Here is a 22,002-nt window from a genome sequence, read left to right on the forward strand (position 1 = left end):
GCATCCCTTTTACTGTGATTGATTCTTCTTCAGTGAAGAACAGAAGAGGTTTGACAATCACTGGACTGAGTCGAAGTCATGCAATGACAGACACACAGACAGAAATTCATCCAAGATTTAATTACATCAGTAAATGATACAAGGCAACTCTTTAAGAAGTATAATGCTCTATTTCCCAATTTTAAAGAATGTGATCCAGATCCACATCAAAATTTAACTGGTTCTATTCTTTATTCCTTACCTCTTCACAAAGTTTCACCAAAATCGACTTAGTGACAGAAACCAGGAGACAAATGTTTTGCCTCATCTCTCATATTAGGATGTGCAAAGTTCCTTTGTATCTTTAGTTTGCACAGCCGATGTATAAAACAGGATATGAAAATTAGTTTAAAGTCATTAAAATGGAAAATCCTCTGGGCAAAATGTGCACCAAACCTGCAGATAAACCGCTAAAGACCAGCACAGACACAATCTTAAAGTTTTATAATGGGTAGGAAACAAATGGGCAAACTTCAAACTAAAGCTGATCACAGATCCTTTTTTATTTGGTAGTGTTTGTTTTGAGCTTTTCACAGCAGGATTTTCTGGGATTTACAGCTTTTTGGTTCGACTTTATACCCGTCTGAATTTAACCTGCCCACTCCGGTCACACCACTGCTTCTGCCTCCACGCCCCAGTGTGGGTCACATCATGCTCGGGCTGTATAAAGGAGATGGACCACAGCGCTCAGTACACACCTCGGGTCCTCGACTGCAACCAAGCTGCTCTTCTGATACTCTGTGATACTCCGGTAAGATTTTATGTTGAGTTGCTTTACTCACTAATTCAATCTCGCATTAAATCTGCATCGTGATAAATTTTGTATAGTAATAGTTGTTGTATTTGTAAATTCCCCATGATTAGCTGAATGTTATCCAACTTTATCTGGAGGTTTAGGTGATTAATTGTTGAGCAACGTTTTAGAAGGAGTGAGGGAAAAGTGAACACAGACTTTTTTCAGTAAATTCTTAAAAGTTTGTGTGGTATTTGGCCAATACACCATGACATAATGACATTTAAATAAACTCAATTAAAGAGATGTATCAGGCAATAAGAGGAACGAAGGTAGAAATGGGGTTTACAGAAAAGTACTCATGTTTTGTAGTGTAATTCAGATAGTGTAAAAGATTCATAGATGTATATGACGCTATGAAGGGAATCTGTAGAGCAGCAGTCCCCAACTTTTTTTGCACCATGGAACGGTTTATGTCCAACAATATTTTCACGGACTGGCCTTTAAGGTGTCGCGGATAAATACAACAAAATAAAACCAGTACCGGTACAAAAGAAAGAAGATTTATTCATAACACACGGGAAAAGACCCAGGGAAACCGAGTTAACGATAAACACGATAAAAACCCTGAAAACCATACATTTCACACCCGAGCCTCAACTCTCATGGCCCGTACCAAACGACTCCGGGGATTGGGGACCGCCGCTGTAGAGGGTACAAAGGATTTACAAAAGGGTACAGTAGCAAGGGGCACACAGTTCTTAAGTATAAACTCAACTCTTTTAAATAGTCTAAAACTAAGATTAAAACTAGGTAAAAAAAACAAACAAACAAACACATGATGGAAATCAGTGAGAGTATTGATAGAGGAGGAGTAAAGGATAAAGAGCCATTGAAGAATGATTTACAGTTACATTCTTGCTTTAAGAAGTGGTGGATTTAAAGAAACTCCCTATTGAAAGTCTTATGCAACATCCAGAAATCAGCTTTTGCTTTTGCTTGTTTATACGACTGGAGGATTTTCAGTCGTGCTGGTTTTGGAGAAACTGCATATTTAATTACACCCAAAGGCTCAGATCTTTTCTTAATTACTATAAAGGTCAGTTAAAAGATTTTTATTGACTTAAATTTGAAAGAAAAGTTCTAAAGCTGCTTTGTGATCAGAGAGAAGGCTTTTGGATGATACCTTAGGGTGTCTTTGTAGAAATGATTTAATAAAACAACACAGTAAGAAATAACAGCTACATTTGCCTGCACGAAACTGCTATTTTACAGTCCGTCTACTATCATTCTTGTGTTTCTACTTCCAAAAAATACTTTATTATGAAGTAAGAATGTAAAGTAGCATGTTATTTGAAGGATTTGTACAGTGTCAGCTAAAATACAACAGCTAGTCTCTTGTCAGTATTTGTGAAGTTGTTTTCAGATGCTGTTTAAGTTAACTGATACATTGAATAGTTAGGTTGAGCAGTTAACATTTCATTTTTAATTTGAAAGTTTTCACAGAACCTTATCACCCATGTAACCCTTTTAATGTGCATTTTATTTCCAAATCTGTTATTTCTTTGTACTGTGCTTCAGCCTGTTTTAGTCAGGTAATAGTTTGACAAATAGGAAATATGCAGAATTTCTTCTCTACTCCCCTATACATCCAAAATCATGTGAACACATCTAAAATTCCTCAGATACCCAAAGCAGCCTCTGTTAAGTAAGTTGACTCTAGGCATAGGCAAAAATGTTCGGATCCTGTTGGGTGTTGACACCCATCTATATCCACTATGTTCCCCAAATATATTTCAAAATCAGCGCCTACCATAATCCCCTGTACCCTTTGTGCCTTTTTTATTCTGTCTTCTCTCAATCTATATGTACTTTTTCTCTACCATCTAAACAAACAAAACAATCATTGTATACTTCATAGCCCCACATAAACCACCTCTAATCCTTTGCAAATTGTAAGTCCTTTCAGTGCTTTCCAAAAAAACCCCAATGGAACTCCTTCATAAACCCATAATACCCCTTCACAAACCTTTTATAGCCCTTCATAAACTATTTATACCTCTTCACAAATCCTCAAATACCTTATCTGCACCTTAACTTGTCATACCCTCAATTAACCCTCAAAAGCCCCCTCAAAACCCTCTATAAACCCACTGTGGCTATACCTCTACCTATGTACTTATTCATAAACCCTTCGTGCCCTTGAAAATTCACATGTAGTCTTTTTTAAACTCTTCAAAAACTCTTTCTATCCTCCATACCCTATCATAAACCCTTCATATTTCTTAATATTAAAAGCCTCTTCTCTACCTTTTAAAGTCTTGGTACATTTGTTGGGAACCCCTGTTTCTTTGACACTGTCTTATAAGCCCTCCTTTAATTTCAGCCCCATTTTCAAAGCTATTGGTGACATTCCTTTAGCTAATTTGCTGAGTGTAGTGCTTTATTTCACAGGAATTCCAGCTGGGTTACACATGTTCATAAAGGCATGATGATCATTAATATGTTTATGTGCCACGTGGTCCTGAGATAGTACTGTGGTTCTTTTGTAGAAAAGTCTCTAATTGCACAAATGTGATTACATTTGAGCCAGTGATTGCTCCTGTGTGTGGCTGCAGTTATGCAACTTTTATGGCACTATCTTACAGAGCATAGGACTGAAACGAGTCGCAATGGGCGAGCGTTATGATTGTACAGAGTGTCAGGAGTCCCTGTACGGCCATAAGTACATCCTGAAGGAGGAAAAGCCCTACTGCATCAAGTGCTATGAGACGCTATTCTCCAACACCTGCGAAGTGTGCCAGAAGCTCATCAGCTGCACAAGCAAGGTAAAATACCCTCATTTTGACTGCTACATTTTTCTTACAGTGATTCTAGTTTTTGCCGTTGTTGAAATATTTCCACACAGAACCTGAGAGTGTTTGTCTCTGCAGGATCTGTCGTACAAGGATCGCCACTGGCACAGCGACTGCTTCCTCTGCAACAAGTGCAGCCGGTCTCTGGTCGATCGGCCCTTTGCCACCAAAGATGAAGTGCTCATGTGCATCGAGTGCTACAGTAACGAGTACTCCGCCAAGTGCCACGCGTGTCTGAAGACCATCATGCCGGGTGAGGAAACTCTAAGGTTACTGTAGCACACACATTCTAGGTCTGACCAACACTTTCAGCCGTCAAGATGGCAACCAACAAAATTCTAATATATAATTTATTCTGCAAATTGTCGATATCAATAGGAAACAATCTCCACTACAATAATGATATAAACATGGAGGGATAAAATAGTCCAGTGGCCCACTTGCAAAAGTGTTGCAGTGTTTGCAGTGTGGGCTATGAGTAGACTAGAGTATGACCTTCACTACTGAGTTTTTACAGCCACAGTAGCTTTAGCAAGTTGGAGATTTCCCAAAGGACAGCACAGCGATACATCAGCACCAGATGGATCAAACTAATAAATGACATTTGTTAGTCACTCTCTTTCTCTCCTTCTCCATCCTGTGCACCCACCAGGCTCTAAAAAGATGGAGCATAAGGGTAACAGTTGGCATGAGAGTTGCTTCACCTGCAACCGTTGCCAGCAGCCCATCGGCACCAGGAGCTTTGTCCAGAAGGACGCCAACAACTACTGTCTGCCCTGCTATGAGAAGCAGTTTGCTCTGCAGTGTGTCCACTGCAAGAAGGTAAAGCGACACGCTGTGCCTAATAATCATTGCACTGTTTGTTAAGCTGCAGATTCAACTAGTCTGACATGTAAAAAGAAAGATCTTGCACATCCTCTGTTTACTTGGCCTGATAAATGGTCCAAATCAATGCAAATGCTGTCATAATGAAAATACATGCAATGAAGGAGGGTAAAAGATTCACATCCATGGTACGTAACAGTTCTGGGCAGGAAACAGATGGTCACACAGGCAGGGATCGGAGGCGTCTTTTTGTGCTAAAAGCTGAGAGAGCAGTCATCTGCCTCCCCTGTGACTAAGTCAGCAACAAATGCACAAAAATGACAAGAATGTGAAGTTACACTGGTTTACAAAGGAAAGAGCGGTAAGTGAAATAACAGGAGCAGTCGTACAGGATTTTTCTTTTTCAAACAACATTACCAAAACAAACAGGACCAATACTGACCTAAAAAACAAGATAATCAGTTCCTCTCAGTCAACATCACATGACATGGTGGTAGCTTGATAATCCACATCCACAAGTACAGCAAGTACAGCAAACAAAATACCTCAATTTCTAGTGTCAACTCCAAGGATAAAGCAAAGCAAGGATAATGCAAGGAAATGCAAGACTGGCTTAGCTTTGGGTGCAATACTGGGTGACGTTTGCCCCTTTATTTGGGTGTAATACCACGTCATAGCATATATTGTGAAGGTATTTCTGCAAAATACCTTCATGTACAGTATTGTTTGCACACTGATATTTAAACATACTTAATCACAGTGAGAAAATCAGAATGCAATTTATGTGCAGGCTAAAATTTGGTCATATTAGCCAATTGCTAGGGGGTTGCCAGGCAACCTAATGATGGCATAAAATATCATGCATTATTTAAGTTGTGTAAATATAAATTAATGTTTGTTTGTTTTTTTATAGTGAAACAAAAAATGACACAGTGTTATTTATAAAGCTTGGATGCATCAATGTTAAAAACAGGTCTTTTAAAGCCATTTCTTGGTAGTTGCTAAGCAACATGACATTATATGAGCTATAGATAAGAGCCTTCAGGGGCTTAAGATGTACCTGTGCGCCAAGTTTGGCTGATCAAGTGAGAAAAGTATTTAACTAAGTGGGAGTTACAGAGTTATAGTTTAAGGCATAGAATCCTGTTCTTTTTCTTTTAAACGATTTCTCACCTTATTCTAAATTTTTGCTCTAGATTATGATTGACAGCTGGATTATGAGTGTGTTTCTGCTCTGTCACAGTATTAAAAACATTTGAAACTGTATTTTTAGATTTTAAGATTCAATATATGCCCGACGCAGTTGTTATAAAACATGTAGCTACGGTGATATAACCTGTTTGTTTGTGAAGGTGTGTTTTGAAGCCCCAAGATAAGCATTTCCACCACCACCATCTTGGTTGTGTGGTGTGGTTGGTCTGAGGCTTGTTTTCCCACTGCTATAGCAGTTTTACAGGACTGAGTCTTTTCACAACCGTGGTTGTCCCCCCTGCTGGTCATTTAAACATTTGTAAAATGCTCTTTTTCAGCCCATCACCACTGGTGGTGTGAACTACCGCGACCAGCCTTGGCATAAGGAGTGCTTCGTTTGCATCGGGTGCAAGCAGCAGCTGGCCGGCCAGAGGTTCACCTCTCGAGATGACTTTGCCTACTGCCTTGATTGCTTTTGCAACCTGTTTGCTAAGAAATGTGCTTACTGCACCACCCCAATCAGTGGTAAAGGTCATGCTACACTCATATCAGAAGTACTGACCTTTGTGTTACGCATCCAGCATATAACCAGTTTTCCGGGAGTTACCAACACTTTGCACCTTTAAATTTTTCTTTTTCTTGCTTTACGCGTTTAATTTTTATGATCCACAGTGTTCAGGATAAACTATTAAAGTGCTTAATTTAGCTGTAGTATCAGTTTGCTGACTGTACAAAGGGGATTCTTGTCCAAATGAGCTTGGCATGTTGAGTCGAGGCTCATTAGAAAACGTAATTGCTAGAATTACTAGAAATATGTTGGAATTATGATTTTAAGTCCACGCTTTAAGAATTTTCCCTGTTAAATTATACAAAACTACTGGCAGCTTCATCTGCCAGCATGAAGCTGTTACATTCTAGTAGAGCTGCTGTTAGCGTGAGCATTGAAGGTATTTGCTGGTAAATGAACAACGGTACATTACTGTAAAAATAACCTATTTTTGTTGAAGTGCAGGTTTGTTCTCCAGAAACTGAATTCTCCCTTAAATGAGTGTGACTAAGGGTAAACACAACATCAGTTTAAAATAATATATAAGGGAACACTTGAAATTATGGACTCTTTCATAGTTTCTATGTAAAGTATGAACCTAATTCTTCAGGACTGAGTAAATTAGTACACCTTACTGGTCCCAGGTTCCCCTTTAGAACTCGGTTTAAACTTCAGCCGGGCCGTCTTTTACTGTCTGATTATCCATTTGCATTACCTAATAAAATGTTCAGGGAGTTTATCATGCAATGTCAAAATTCTACTAAACAAATAATTGGCCAAAAATACTTTCAGGTGAGACAAATTCTCTACTTGTCTTCAAAGGCTGAATAACAAGTTTAAATGGTTGTGGCCGTGGCTTTCATCACCTTTTATTTTGGGCCAACGGGCCACCATAAGTGCGATTTAAAGCAGCACTTTAAATATCACACCCAGAAGCAAGACAAATCTAATACTGCAAACTTTTGATCACGGGAGCCTCCTTAAAAGCAGCTTAATCTTAACTGCTTTTAGGTGACGATCACAGTATAAACCCACCCTCCTCAGCATCCTGCGTGGATCCACTCACCATCAATTACGGCGTTATTTCATTACCCAGATCATGAGACTCCCCTTTGCTGACTCCTCTCTCCATCTCAGGTCTTGGGGGGAGCAAATACATCTCTTTCGAGCAGCGCCAGTGGCACAACGACTGCTTCAACTGCAAACGGTGCTGCGTGTCTCTGGTTGGTCGGGGTTTCCTGACGTGCAAAGACGACATCCTGTGCCCCGACTGCGGCAAGGACATCTGAGCGAAATCCACCAGAAGACAGCCCGAGCTGGATCGGCTCCCTGTCAGCATGCACAGCAGCATTCACCTAACTTTGCATGATTTGAATCATTTATCAGTGTCTTAAACATTAACATGTTTTTTTATGCATGCACTGAAGATACTGCGTTTTATGTGAATGACCTGCAGCCTTTATTCCCCATCAGAATTTCTGCATTTTGCTCAGGAATCATCCACATGTAGAACAAGAACATGTTTTACTTTCAAGTCTAGAATGCTATAACCCAAATATACTATGTGACAGCACATGTAAGAGCATGTGAGGCTGTTCTTAACTGATAGCACTATGATGTAATTGTTACTACTAATGATGTTTGTTCTAATTAAATCATTGCTGTGTAATCTAATTTCAATCTGTTAGGCACAATAAAGAGCTTTAAAGGATGCTAAACTGGATTAATGCTTTGACATGCTGGCCCACTAGCTATGTTGAGTCAAAAATCCAGAAGGACAGTATACATTTACACAGTTATGACACAAAGTTTGCATGACAAAGTTCGCCAAAAAAAAAAGACCCGATTTCCAAAAACTCGTTTTACATTTTTATATGTTTAGTATTAAAAAATTAATTAACTTGTGCAGAAATTAATCATATTGGGTTTACCATCCACTACCAGGAAAGAGGGGGAAGGGATCCTGCAACAATATCCTCATATCTTGTTAAACAAAGGAAATATGCAGTCAAGACAAGTTGTCCACAACTTTTTGTGGACAAGATTGCTAGCCTGAAAGCTCCGATAGTATCTATTGCTGATTCAGTCACGTATGCTTCTTGCTCAAGCCCGTTCTCTGCCTTTGCACCAATTTCCCTGTCCGATCTAGAGAAATTGGTACTACACGCAAAGCCCTGTGGTTCCCCAGATGGTGTTGTTACCCCCTGTTTTCTTCAAAAAGTATTTCCTACCGTTGGACCTTACATTCTGAAGATTATCAATACTAGTCTTTTGTCCGGCCAAGTCCCTGGTGGGTCATACATCCCTTACTTAAGAAACCTGGCCTAGATAGTTCGGTTATGTCGAATTTTAGACCTATCTCTAAGCTTCCCTTCCTAAGTAAGATCCTGGAGAGGATTGAACATACCCAGCTGATGGACTACCTCATTGATTCACAACTGTCTGAGGTCTTTCCATCTGGTTTTAAGCCCTTTCACAGTATGGAGACAGCTCTTGTCAAAGTTATGAATGACATTCTTGTTGCGGCTGATCATGGTAAATATGCTGTGCCCACTTATTGGACATGAGAGCTGCATTTGACACAGTTGATCACGATCTCCTGATTTCCCGCTTACACCACTGGGTGGGAATTTCAAATTTGGCACTGTCATGGATAAAGTCATACCTTTCTGACAGGAGTTTTTGTGTTAAGCTGGGGCTGGCCGCATGTTCTGTGGCCCCTCTACGTTGGGGTGTGGCCCAGGGATCTATCCTTGGGCCATTACGCTTCCTTCTGTATTTACTCCCTCTTGACGCGATATTTCGAAAACATAAAGTATCTTTTCACTTGTATGCTGATGATTGTCAGCTTTATTTACCTTTTAGCCACCAGGATACTTGCTGTGAATCTTTACTTGACTGTCTCGATGACGTTAAACCGTGGATGGCAAATAACTTTTTAAATTTTAATGATCATAAAACGGATTGAAAACCTATTTTTATTCCCTGGCTTTTAACTCTTTTTAACTTTTATACTATATTTTGCTTTTCTTTGTTTTTGTGTTGTTCAGCACTTTGGTCTGCCTGGTGTGTTTTTAAAGTGCTAAATAAATAAACGATGATGATGATGATGATGGATGAGAACACACTGATAGAGATTAATGTAATAAAAATGCTTTAGATTATAACAGCAAAACAAGAAGCTTATGATGGCAACCAAACAGCTGACGCTATTATACTGTAGCGTTTTCAATGGGAGAAACGCTTCATCACTCATCCAAGTGACTTCTTCAGTCTCAGCTGACTGCAGGTTTCCCCAATCTCATAAACAGTACATTTGCATAATGACTGAAACTAGCACCACTGAATGAGTGTGAGCTAGTTTTGGCTTTTGGGATTTACTTACCTGGATGATTGAGCATGCATCAAGACAAAACTGTGCAGACTGTTAGATGCAAGAGTCTTTATCTGTATGGCAGACACAACTAGTGTCAATACGGACAACGTAATTACCATGGTAGCACCCATACACACAATTAAACTTCTTAAATTTTGTCTCATTTAAAGAGTATTTAAAATGTCGCTGGCTTTTGACTCAGTGGGTAACTGACACTGTTTATTTATTATTTATTGTACTTATTATTCTTTTTGTACTTTTTATATTTCTGCTGTACAGCACTTTGGTCGGTTATGTGTTGTTTTTAAAGTGTTATATAAATAAATTATGGTATGGTTAAGAAATAAAAAGCTCAAGTCCAACCTCATTACGATTACCTGGACACAGGTGAGTAAATATTGTAGTGTACTATACATAAATTATTTTATAATAAACAATAAGGGACATTAGAACATAAAACTGAGTTCATTTAACACAGTCGTTCGTGTGAAACAGGAATTAGTCGTAGCCCAGCTAGGATTAGCAGTTCATGCTCCGAGCACAATCACGAGAAGAGCACTCACTCTGTCCCATTCTCACTCCTGCTCTGTCTCATTATCTCTAAATCCACTGTGAGTGTCACAGAGAAGATCACAGAGTTTGTCTCCGTCAAATACACACGATCTTCCTGCTTGTGCACCGGAAGTGGGCAGCAGGTGCCGCAGGAAGTGCCCGTGTCCAGCCCTGCTTCTAGAAGAAGAGGAACGAGAAGCTAACGGTATTTAACAGCAACACCCTACTCCACAATTACGAGAAATTAAAAACCACATATAATGTAAGACATATGTCTTATTTTCATGGCTGTTGTGTTGTTAAAGAACACCGCTGTAGCGCAAAATATTTGAGCGCAGGAGAGCTGCTGCGGCAAGTAGGGAGGCGGCTAACCACATTAGCACGGCTTTGTTAAATTATAGCGTGGAAAACACTAGAAAGAAAAGATGCCTCCGCTGTGTTTGCCCAAGCTGTGTTACTGTATGCACATATAAGATAGTATTTGTGAAGTATAACTCTTAATTTTACACGGCTTTATTTTTTCAAGAGTGAGAAATGTGCGATTATTAGCTTTTATTGGTGGTAGCTTCTGAAAATGAAAGCAAAATACTGCTTTTATTTTAATGGTCTCGTCAGTGTCATTACTGTGGCGCACAGTATCGCCGCTGTGCTTTACAGAAGGTTACATAAGGCTCCAAATACCCTAGAAAAATTTCAAATATAAGCAGTGTTTTTTGGCTTTTTTTTTTTTTCTTCTTTTTTTGTAAAATTAACACACATGCTGTCAACTAGGCAATAAATTAGGTGTCAGAAATGCCAGGTTGTTTTAAAGAAACTCTTTGCACATTATAAAATGGGCCTGTTTCTCATCAGACCTGCCTTTTTGTCTTCAGATAAAATGAGTGCTGCTGTACCCAACCATAGAAGGACCAAGCCCGGTGGTAAGATCCAAACTCCATAACCTGTAATACATGTTGAAACTTAAGGCTAAAAAATTAATTACATATTTATCAGCAAGGACACAATGTTGTAATTTTCATTTATTGCAGGCATAAAGCCCGGGGCGGTGAACAGCGGCGTGACGGGACCGACCTCCCAGATCCCCGGGCTGTGCCAGACCGCCACCGAAAGCGCTCCAGTGGAGAGGATCAGCGGGCGGCGAGTTGGGATATTTGAGACGGACTCGGACTACGTCAAGCTTGCGAAGCAGGGGGGACACAAAGGTAAAATTAGACAGTGTTGTTTAAGCGTTTGAACACTTTCCAGAGCCTTCCGCAGCAAGGATGCCTCGAAATGCATCTATATGAAGATTGCCAGTGTAAAAAAGTGATTCATGCTCTAATGTTACGAAGAGTTTCAGAGTTTTCCTGGCTCAGAGTACACGACTAAAAAAAAGTCTGTAATTTTTGTCCATTTACTAAACAGAAACATATTTTGAGGGGAGACTAAACTCTTATATAAGTACTAGAGCTGCACATAGCAAATGTTAGAGAAGTCTGTTTTGTGTGTCTGAAAGAGTCTGATTGATTCCATTTTTAAATCATCAAATATGTCTCTCAGTCAGGCTCTAGTATGCTAATGCAGTTCAGGGTCATGGGGAGGCTGGAGAGGTGGGATACACCCTAGACAGATCATGTCTGTCACAGGGCCAACACTTTGACACAGACAACCATATAGAGAACCAGTTGAGGTGGTTTGGAGATCATCTCATTTTAGGCACCTCCTAGGTGAGGTATACAGGACATGTTCTACCAAGAGGAGACCTTGGAACAGACCCAGGACATGTTGGAGAGGTACAGTCACTTGGCTGGCTTGGGAGGCCCTCAGTGTTCCCCAAGGCGAGCTTTAGAGGTGGCTGGGTTGAGGTTGTGCATCTCTGTTTAGACTGCAGCCCCTGTGACCTGGACCCATATAAAGTGGATGCTTGGATGGATATTGAGTAATATTATAATTCTATAATAAAGTTTAGTATCTGAATGTCAACAAAAGAAAATGAAACATAAAAACACAAATATCAGAAGGCCTTAAAATGGCTCACAACTGTGCAAGAAAGGAGCTTTGTGTGAGCACAACCCAACGTAGGAGATTCCTGACTTCTACGCTCTGTACCAGCGTTTAGATGAGGAAACTCATTCACCTGGCTTCACTTACCCTAACATAGGCAGTCAAGCCAAGCAGTCACATAAAGGTGGTTATAAGGTTGATAAGTGAAGCCAGGGTTTATCGATCACATGAAACATGGATAGGGTACTCAGCAGCAGAGCCACAGATTTTACAGTGGAGATAAAAATATGTAGAGGTTAACCACATGATCCAGACTGAAAGCAACACAGCTACTGCAGACACATCAGCTGTGAGTGTGTGTGTGTGAGGTTTTAAAGGTGCTGCATGAATGCATGTGAGCTTTAAGTGCAGTGAAGCGTTACTGGTCTATATTAATAAAGTTTAGCTTATTTGAAGGAGGAAAGCTGGCAAAAATGCTGACTGACCTCTCAGTACCACAGCTCTATCTTTAAAGAGCGGGTGAATCAGATGGATTACAGTTACATATTATATTAAATTAATCTTTAGATTTCCTTTGAGCCGCTGTCCTGGTAATGTTCAGTCGTAGTCTGTGTGCAAATTTGTTAAAAGGTCAGCAAGTACAAATAGGTGTCGTGTTTTAGGATTCTGTATTCACATGTGTAGAACAATAAAATTGATCAAGAATTGCAGCAAACAGGGAGAAAAATCAATAATAAAGAACCTGTATTTATTACTGTTGCTCTTCAGGGAAATAATAAAGGCTTCAGATGCTCTTAAAAAACTTCACACTCTGTTACTGTCAACACAACACAGGTGTGAGGGCTTTTCCAGGAATGGTGACTCTGTTTTCCAGAGAAGTAGTTGGTAGGCAGCAATTTCAAACCTGATGATGTCTAATCTTAAACATAACCTGGTCAGGATACCCTGAAGTTACCTGGATGAGCCCTCTGCGGTTGCTGCTCTCAGCGTGGAGGCTTTGAAGCAACACTGCTCGCCCCATTTTTGTGACTAAAAACGCCTCCCGGGTGACACACATGGCTTTGAAATGCAAACCTCAAACAACAGGCTTAAAAGTCCACAACATGAAAAGAAGGAGACTACTCCAAAAGAGAAAGAAAAGCTTCTTCGTTTTAGGAAAACACATCAACCTCTTTTTGTTTATAGAAACTGCAACTTTGCAGACTTCATTTCTCTTGGGAGAAGCAGAGCTCCTGCACAGAAAGTTTCATATGAATATTTCATGCTAGTCTGCATGTGTGGGCTCATTTGATAAGAAATGTGACATTGTGGTTATTCAGATTTGAAATAAAAACAAATATTTTTAATTTACTCACTATATCCCCATATATTACTCATTTATCTTTTGAATTAAGTTTAAGGAAATGTATTTTAAAATGTATGCATGATGTCTAGGGTGTAGAATAATCAGAGCCCTGTAGAAGTAGTAGTGCTTGTTTTTGTGCGCATACATGCATTAGAGGCTTGTTTCCAGATACCAGAGTCCATTGGAAAAACTTCCAATTAAAGATTTTGATGCGTTAAGTTCAAGTGCACTGCTTGTTTAACATAATCTGCTCTCTTTATTAAAGCTTTTAGTGACTTGGCACTCACTCTGCCTCCTGGGCACTCTGCAGCTTCTCTCCACCTTGTGCTGTAACTGAAAAGTTCAGGGTCGCGATCCACGCTTTGTTGTAGATTGTTAAGGGCTGTCAAATCACTGCTGTAACAGCAATGCAGGAGAATAATGTGGCAAATAGCAGAAGAGAAGATAAACATTATGAATGTTTATCTTCTCACAGTTAGGCTGCCTAAAAAAACAGCTTTCCAGCCTCAGCTTGGTCTGGAGTAATTGTTTAGCTGCTTGGCTCAATAGGCAGTAAGTTAAATGCCACATTGTGCTCTTAAAGGTGAGACACAATGCTTCATTACTGCTGTCAGTGCTTTGGTTGCATTGTGTTTTGTTTTTTGGTTTTTTTGCTGCAGGGCTGTTGAGCCACGATGTGGACGATGACGACATGCCGAAGACACCCTACAATCCACCCAACTGGTTTGGAGATGATGAGTCAAAGAGGTGAGAGACGAGCTGCAATGAGGACGCGTCGCTAACTGAAAAGCTTCAGTTATAGCGATTGTTTCTAAAGTTTAAGCGGCTGAAAGCTCTGATTGTCACACAGATATGAAGCTTTAATAAAAGAGAAACCTGATGACCGTTTGCGCTCATTGGTCATCCTGAGCGCGGGCCTCGGCATTAGCAAGCCATGCAGTCTGCATCCTAACAGTTCGCAGGCTGTCAGAAGTGTCCAGCAGTAATTTCACATGGCATGTCATCGTGGTTTTGTGCTTACAGCGGAAGCAAGGAAACGTCTCCCGATGGCCAGCCGAAGGGAGGCAGGCAGCCTCTCGCCCCGCCGTTTGGCACTGATAACAGTACATCCTGGGAAAGAGAGACTGATAGATTTACCCAGGGTAAAGAGAAGGTGAATGGACTCCAAAAATGCATCACCCCCTCCCACTTCCACTGCCGTTCCACTGATGCCATACCAGTGCCTTCCATATTTAATTTATTTATAAGTTTTTCCCATCACCTTTCCTTGTGTTTTCACCTGGTTTCGCTCCATCATCGCATTTTCAGCTTATTTGAAGTTTATTTGGGTCTAATTTACTGCCGGTGCTTTGGGTGATAATTTACTGGAATTTTTCATTTTTTTAAATCAAATCTCTGGGTAAGTACAAGCGATGCTTTGAATATATTACAGTGTACAATATCTGAAGAGCTGTGACAGAGATGGTTTTCAGATATTGCAAAGTTTGCATCAAATAAAATGTGCAGAGGACGTGCAATTTTTTTTAAAACTGCTATTTATTATATATTTATGCTTTTTAATTATTTTGAGTTTGAGCAGTTTTGCTTTGTTGTCAGTTTATTGGATCATTTTTCATGGCACGACTAATTTCTTGACTTTTCTTCCTTCATTTCATCCTTTTTCTGTTTCCCAGATTTACCCCCATGCTATATTAGTGGCCCTCATGAAGTAATGATGTATTTGTTGAATAATGCTGCTGTTACATGCAAGCCCTTTATATCTTGAAGTGATACAGAGATAACCACGGCTTTCTCATCCTGCAGATGTCTCCTGATGCTCCAGCCTCTGAGATGGAGGGTCTGACATTAACCAACAAATACAAAAGAAGGTAATAACTCTCTGGTTGTTTGGTTCCTTAAAGTAACAATATATGGATACATGTAAGGGTTAAAGCGTAAAGTAAAACTGCTGCGTTCTGCCTCTTCAGGTCTTATGATAAGAAGACTCCACCCGTCAGCATGTCCAAGCTGCTGAGTCACGGCTACGTGGAGGGGCAGAAGAAGTCACTCAATGACGACGATGCCTCAAGTATGATGTTAAACAGCCGCAGGGTGTTAGCCGGTGATGTGTGAATCCTGCAGTAAATTCAATACATAATATCGATCGTGTTTACAGATTTAATACAGACTGGAGGGAAAGTGAGATAAGAAATGTTTATTTGTCCCAAAAGTTGCCAATTAAATAGAAAATACAAAGAGTTGAAGACCTCAGGAAATAAGTAATGAAGGCAGGTATTGTGGTATAGGGTGGTAAAGATTTTCTGCATCTGTCCTTCTATCAGCGGAGCTAATGGAGATGCTAGACAAGGTATACAGCTACAGGTCCAGCAAATGGTCGTAGTCATCCACAGCCACAGTCTGCATCAGCTGATGGATGTGTCCAAACATTATGGTGGTTCAAACAGCAGCACCAATGATGAATCTTCACAGCGCGTATCAAAAATGAGTAAGGAGTATTCCTGTGTGCACCTAAGGCAGGTGCCAAATAAGCACTCCAGCATCATGTAGGTCTTTAGACTGACTTCACCAAATATGATGCCAAATAATAAATTATGTTGGGTGTGCATGAAAGTAAAATACCTGTAAATTGCTGTTGGGCTACTGTTATGGCTTCAAGAGGCTTTTTTTTATTACATTTTGTGATGCTACAGTAGTGAAAAAACTACACCCTCTTTCAATTTTAACGTTTTACATATGTGGATAATTAAAAAATATAATCTGGTTTTAATTATTTAAATACCCCAGAGGAACAACAACACATGAGGCATTGTAATTATTTGCTTAATGCCAAAATGCAGAAGCTGTGTGTGGTTATAAACTAGATGAAAGAAAAAGAAATCAAACATAGACTTGGCTCAGGGTTACAGAAAAATGAAATCATTTTAAAATTGTTTGCAGCCAACATGGAAAAAATGGGAACAAAGTTGCTTCTAGAAATCTGTATTTCTTACTGACGCTCATCGGGGAAAGGCAAAGACTTTAGACACTATTAAAAAAAGATTAGACCTTCCTGCTGTCTGCGCACTGAGCGAGCTTCCAGCATTGGTGATGTACTTTCACAGAGAATTGATTGGTCAGTAGGTGATCTCTTATTTTAAACTGGATGTGCTTTCGAGTATGTTAGGCCTGCGGCAGAAGTCATCATAAAAATGAAAACCCGAGGTTAACCCGATAAGTTAACAAATCCTGCTTCATAGTACAGGTCTCAGGCCAACTATAACAACATAGTTACACTGGAAAAATACACTATATTGCCAAAGGTATTCAATCACCCATCCAAATCACTGAATTTAGGTGTTCCTATCACTTCCATTTCCACAGGTGGCTAAAATCAAGCAGCTAGGCATGCAAACTGCTTCTACAAACATTTGTGAAAGAATGGCTCTCAGGAGCTTAGCGAGTTTCACTGTGGTGCCACTTGTCCAATAAGTCCAATCGTGAAATTTCCTCACTACTAAATATTCCACAGTCAGCTGTGGAAGCAAAAGTGAAAGTGATTGGGGATGACAGCAACTCAGCCATGAAGTGTTAGGCCGCGTAAAGTCACAGAGCGGGCTCAGCAGATGCTGAGGCTCATAGTGCACAGAGGTCACTAACTTTGACTGCAAAGCCAATCGCTACAGACCTCCAAACTTTATGTGGCCTTCAGATTAACTCAAGAACAGTGTGTAGAGAGCTTCATGGTAAGCGTTTCCATGGTTGCCAGGGGAACAGTACTTGTCTTACTGCATTGTGCCGAGTGTAAAATTTGGTGGAGGGCGGATTATGGTGTGGGGTTGTTTTTCAGCAGTTGGGCTCGGCCTCTTAGTTCCAGTGAGAGGAGCTCTTAATGCTTCAGCATACCAAAATATGTTGGACAGTTTCATCTTCGTGAAACTTTGTGGGAACAGTTTGGGGGTGAATCCTTCCTGTTCCAACATGACTGTGCACCAGTGACACATTTGAAAGTAATTAACCAGTGTGACCAGGCACTGATGAGCAAGTTTGGTGTGGTAGAACTTGACCGGCCTGCACAGAGTCCTGATCTCAATCCAACAGAACACCTTCGGGATGAATTAGAGTGGAGACTGCAAGCCAGGCCTTCTAATCCAACATCAGTGTCTGCTCAAAATTTGCATAAACGCACTCCTAAACCTTGTGGAAAGCCTTCCCAGAAGATCTAAGGAGCTTGGAAAGAAAAGCAACAGGATTTCTTTAAGTTTCTTGAAGACATTTCATCTCTCATTCGAGAAGCTTCTTTAACCGAAGAAGCTTGCTTTTCTTTCCAAGCTCCTTAGATTACAGTGAATAGCACTAAGAACATAGAATAGCTGCAGATCAGTATCATAATAAACCCTATGGATTAAGAATGGGATGGCATTCAAATTCCCTTGAGCGATCCTTTTTTCCAATATAGTGTACATTTATTTGGATAAACTGTCCATTTAAAGTAGTTGATGTAAAACTAATACTAATAAGCTGGTTGTAACAGTAGATTACAGTGGTATTAACTCGTATGTCATTAGTGGGAGAGAGCATTTACAGTTTGGTCTGATAAGCCTCAGAGACGTTTCCTCTTCTTCACATTTGTTTTGTTTTTCAGGTGTGACCTCAGAACAGACGAGCACCGTCGCGACGGAGGACGTGGACGATCTGGAGTAGTGAGCACAGGTCCTGGTCTGGAGGGGAATGGGGGGGGGCGTCTTAACACTGATTCATGGTGTCACAAATCCACGAAGGCACTGCTCTGCCCCTCTTGGAATCACTCGCATTTACTGTACATCCACTGACTGTTATGTTTTTGTACTCATGTTTATGCAAAGGTACTGTCCTCTCTCCCTATTTATTTGCTTTAATTTGTAAAAAGAAGTCAGGCGGGTTTTATGTTTGAGTAGAAGTGTCGGTGCTCACGGTGTCTTTTATTTGTTTTGTCGTTCCTCGATTTGAAAGACGAGTCATGTGCAGGGCCGGAAACTAACAGGCTGGTTGTTTCCACCTCATGTGCCGTTAGTTCCCCTCCCTGGTTGTATGAAGATCGAGTTAGTGAAGTAACCAAGTGTTTGTGCTTATAAATTGTGGTTCCAGTGACGTGACATATTTATTCTTTTTGACCAAATGTTCCTGCTGTCTGAAGGGATGCTACAGGTTGGTGTGTTTGCTGATGCGGGGGCAAATACGCTCATTCGCTGAGACAGCAGCCCTGCGGCTGTGACCACGTGCTAAAACGAATGCTGATGGCCACAGCCGCCACAGTTTGTTTGGACCAAAAGTGATTTTTTTTTTTCTTTTTCTTTTTTTTTTAGCTTGCTGCTCTGCAAAAGGTTGCCTTTTCTCACAAACCCCTTCGCCCCACAACGCTGTCATTGTTGAGGCTATAAAATCCAGAAACATGGACTCACAAAGACTCATTTTTCCTCAGTAACAAGGCTCAACAGAACAGAATATAACAAAGAACCAAATGTTGGAGTCCAGGCCAGATATGTCAGCAGTTTCCCAGTCAAAGATCTAAACTTACTCTATTCTCCAGGTTAAAGCCCCTCTCTGCTAAATCAGTGCATTTTCCTCCAGCTTAAAAAACCCAAATCTCACACAACAGATAAAACATCCTGGACAACTTTGGGGAGAACGACTTCCTTCTGCAGGCCGACAAGCTGAAAGTCAATTCCAGTGTAATTCCCAGTGAAGATTAAGGCAGGAGAGGATTTTTTTTTTTTCCCCTTCGTCTTTTTTTAAGTGAGTTCTGAACGTGCCAACCAAGCAGTTTTTTCCCTGCTCATGCAGTGTTTAGACTTCGTAGACGTCAGTAGGAAGAAGTTAGTGTTAGTGCACAGCCCAGTCACGCTGAGCCCTCCACCTCATGACGCGATGGAGAGTTTATTCTGATCAGATGAGAGGAATGATTACTGCTGCAGCATTAAAGGCAAGGAATACTTCGGTTCATATAACATTTAAGATATGTATCATATAACTATAAAATGTTGTAATAAAATAGCCTAGAAATGTACTTTTGGGGTTTGAAATGCATTGACGCCAATAGACTAAATGTTAAAGATGCACATAGCCACCACTCTGGAAATGACACGCTTACATTGATAAAAGTGGTTCGGAGTAAAGTATTATTAGATTTAGTAGGCTTGCATCAAATAGACTGGTATTTATATTGTGCTTTTTGGCTCTCACTGAGCATTTAAAATACTTTAATCTATCACACATACACTCACACGCATATTTGGGATTTGGTCTCTTGTCCGCAGACACTTTGATACGTGCACCTCCTTGTTAAAACTATTGACTGTATATATGGATCGCATTTAGGACAGGTACTGCCTGCCTTGCTTGCCCTGGTGATCGGTGCTATTGAATGCCATAATGGTCCTACTGTTGGTCAGATAATTTCCATTAAAAGAAAAGCTGTAAAGGTTTTTTAACATAGGAGTCCATGGGGATTGACTCACCTTTGGTGCCTGCCTTAAGTGGTCATTGGAGGAACTGCATGATGGTTTAATTTTTCTGTCCCAGCTGTTGCCGCTTTATTGATAACAGTTGTTTTAACAAGGGATGCACCAAAATATGAAGTTATGAAATACCAGGCTATTGAAGTAAAAAATGGTTAATGATCAGATATTTTCTCAAGTCTTTTGGGAGCTGTTTGCCCCCCCACCCCCCCACCCCAAGGAAACAAATGTTTAGTTTAAAAGTACATCTACATATATAGCTTTTAGCTTTTTATAGCTCAGTTTTTGGAACATTCAAGCCTTGCAAAACGGATGTGACACAGCAGAAAATTACCTTCTTCCTCCCGCCTAATATGCCAACATCAGTCGAGAGCCAGTGTTGAATCTTTAGATTTTAACATTGTATTCAAGGTGATAATGTCCCTGTGCTTGATGTAATTCCCCAAATTAAATGCAGGAGACTTTCAGGACCTGAAAAGCTCAGTTTAGGAGCAGACTGATGCTATAAAAGTTGAAAAGCTCCCATCTCCTCCTCCTCTTGTTGCAACATTAGTTTGACTGTCAGGATGCCTAGGGGAAAAAAGTAATGGATTTCTGTGTTTGATGGACATTTCAGCTTTGAGTCATTTAATAGTTTTAACTTTTGAGGCGTAACCGTGACAGCAGAAATCCTAATCCTTCAGGGACATTTGTTCGGGGGGGGGGGGGGGTGTTGCTCTTAAAATGAAAAGGATAGCGGTGACGTGTTTCTCCTAATACGTCCAACAAATTCATCACCTGCGTGTCAGAAATGCTGCAGCAGTAACGGACTCTTGTTTGGAAAGAATTTAAAACCCTTACAAGGGATGTTTCATGTTCAACACGGCTGTCTGGTTTTAATATATTTAATCATTGATGCATAATTTATCTCTGTGTGGTGTTTCCAACATGTTTTTACCGGCACGGTGTTTTACTTTGCAGTGCAAGGAACGTCGAATGTATCATCTTTTGAAACCATTTGCTTTGAAGAGCGGGTTTATTTTTAACAAGCTGTTAAATATTCAGGTATTCACAGTTATTAAAAAAGCAGTGTTTTGTCATGTGTCTTCCTCGGCTCCGTGTGAGCCGGTGGCGTTATCGGTTTACAAACCAGTAGTGGGAAACCTTTTAGTGGCTTAACTTTGCAGCTTCCTTCCCGAAGTCTTGTCACTCGTCTTGCTTTCTATCTGCAAGTTTACTTAAGGTGCACCAGAGGAGACGGAAGAAGGCAGCTGTTAAACAGAGACCATGCTTACGTTTAAGACCGCACACAGACTCTTTAATTGTCATTTAAATAAATGGGCATGTGCATGTACCTGTGTTCTGCTTTTTCTTTTCTTTCTGAGTGTGAGAATCCACCAACGAAGCTCCTCCTTTTCTTTCTACACCAAATGTGGATGCTTTCTCACACACACCTATTTAAAGATGCGTAAAGGTGTGTTCATGTTTAATGTTTAAAACAAAATGAAATTTATTGTGGCTTTTTAAAAAAACAACAACTTTAAAACAATATTTTCTTTATTTTTAGTCTCTTCAAAACTCTCAAGGTCACCTTACATTAGTATAATTTAGAAGCATATACATAATTAAATAAAATAAAAGCACAAAATCTTAGTCTGATAAGATTATAGCATACATAGCATATGCAATTGCATTTAAACAGATATACAACCAAAACATCTCCTAATCAATTGTAAATTTGCTCCACTAAAGTTGTAACATGTATGATGTCTGAAAGTTAAAACATTTCAGCTAAAAAAACAAAACCTACCAGCAAACCGGAAATGAAGAGCAAGCTTACCAACGCTGTGTGACAGGAGAAGTCTGGAAAAGGTGCCAGAAATCACAGGAGTTCATGGTAAGTTTCAAAATATGTTAACTTGATTGCAGCTATCAGTTGTGTTCCTCACCCTGCTAGCTGTTAGGGACGAGTACTGGTGGGTTTCCACTACCACTGTAGTCCGCTAACACAAGGCAAAAACGTCATCAAAATATGTGTATTAAAATACTCAGATTAAAAAAAAAAATCTTAATATTTCATCTGTATTGATTTGAATTCAGTGGT

General features: G+C 40.1%; 2 protein-coding genes across 3 annotated transcripts; both read left to right on the plus strand.

The window, feature by feature from the left end:
- The first annotated feature begins 595 nt into the window (after positions 1–595).
- Positions 596–7,908, plus strand: LOC100698054 (four and a half LIM domains protein 2). Its single transcript, XM_003446543.5, has 6 exons — positions 596–790; positions 3,421–3,600; positions 3,706–3,880; positions 4,280–4,449; positions 5,982–6,168; positions 7,328–7,908. Exons 1-6 carry the CDS (start codon positions 713–715, stop codon positions 7,477–7,479), a joined length of 942 nt encoding a protein of 313 aa, XP_003446591.2. The 5' UTR covers positions 596–712; the 3' UTR covers positions 7,480–7,908.
- A 1,970-nt stretch (positions 7,909–9,878) lies between these two features.
- lg23h7orf57 (linkage group 23 C7orf57 homolog) lies at positions 9,879–21,252 on the plus strand. Of its 2 annotated transcripts, XM_005452335.3 has the most exons (9): positions 9,879–9,953; positions 10,191–10,323; positions 10,991–11,038; positions 11,147–11,320; positions 14,106–14,193; positions 14,470–14,599; positions 15,250–15,314; positions 15,414–15,514; positions 18,068–21,252. In XM_005452335.3, the coding sequence occupies exons 1-9, from the start codon at positions 9,894–9,896 to the stop codon at positions 18,124–18,126; spliced, it is 858 nt and encodes a 285-aa protein (XP_005452392.1). In that variant the 5' UTR covers positions 9,879–9,893; the 3' UTR covers positions 18,127–21,252. The 2 variants fall into 2 exon arrangements, with proteins under 2 accessions (XP_005452392.1, XP_013127641.1); XM_013272187.3 differs by lacking the exon at positions 9,879–9,953 and having other exon boundaries at positions 10,274–10,380.
- Positions 21,253–22,002: the final 750 nt, after the last annotated feature.

This window comes from Oreochromis niloticus, linkage group LG23 (genome assembly GCF_001858045.2).
Source record: "Oreochromis niloticus isolate F11D_XX linkage group LG23, O_niloticus_UMD_NMBU, whole genome shotgun sequence".
NCBI classification, from domain to species: domain Eukaryota; kingdom Metazoa; phylum Chordata; class Actinopteri; order Cichliformes; family Cichlidae; genus Oreochromis; species Oreochromis niloticus.

Bases quoted from the DNA above. Each gene is read 5' to 3' on its own strand.
- LOC100698054 (XM_003446543.5), top strand. From the start codon at position 713: ATGGACCACAGCGCTCAGTACACACCTCGGGTCCTCGACTGCAACCAA. The intron at 3,881-4,279 runs GTGAGGAAACTC...TGCACCCACCAG, and splicing joins TCTGAAGACCATCATGCCGG to GCTCTAAAAAGATGGAGCAT. The intron at 6,169-7,327 runs GTAAAGGTCATG...TCTCCATCTCAG, and splicing joins CTGCACCACCCCAATCAGTG to GTCTTGGGGGGAGCAAATAC.
- lg23h7orf57 (XM_005452335.3), top strand. From the start codon at position 9,894: ATGGTATGGTTAAGAAATAAAAAGCTCAAGTCCAACCTCATTACGATT. The intron at 9,954-10,190 runs GTGAGTAAATAT...TGAGTGTCACAG, and splicing joins TTACGATTACCTGGACACAG to AGAAGATCACAGAGTTTGTC. The intron at 11,321-14,105 runs GTAAAATTAGAC...TTTTTGCTGCAG, and splicing joins GAAGCAGGGGGGACACAAAG to GGCTGTTGAGCCACGATGTG.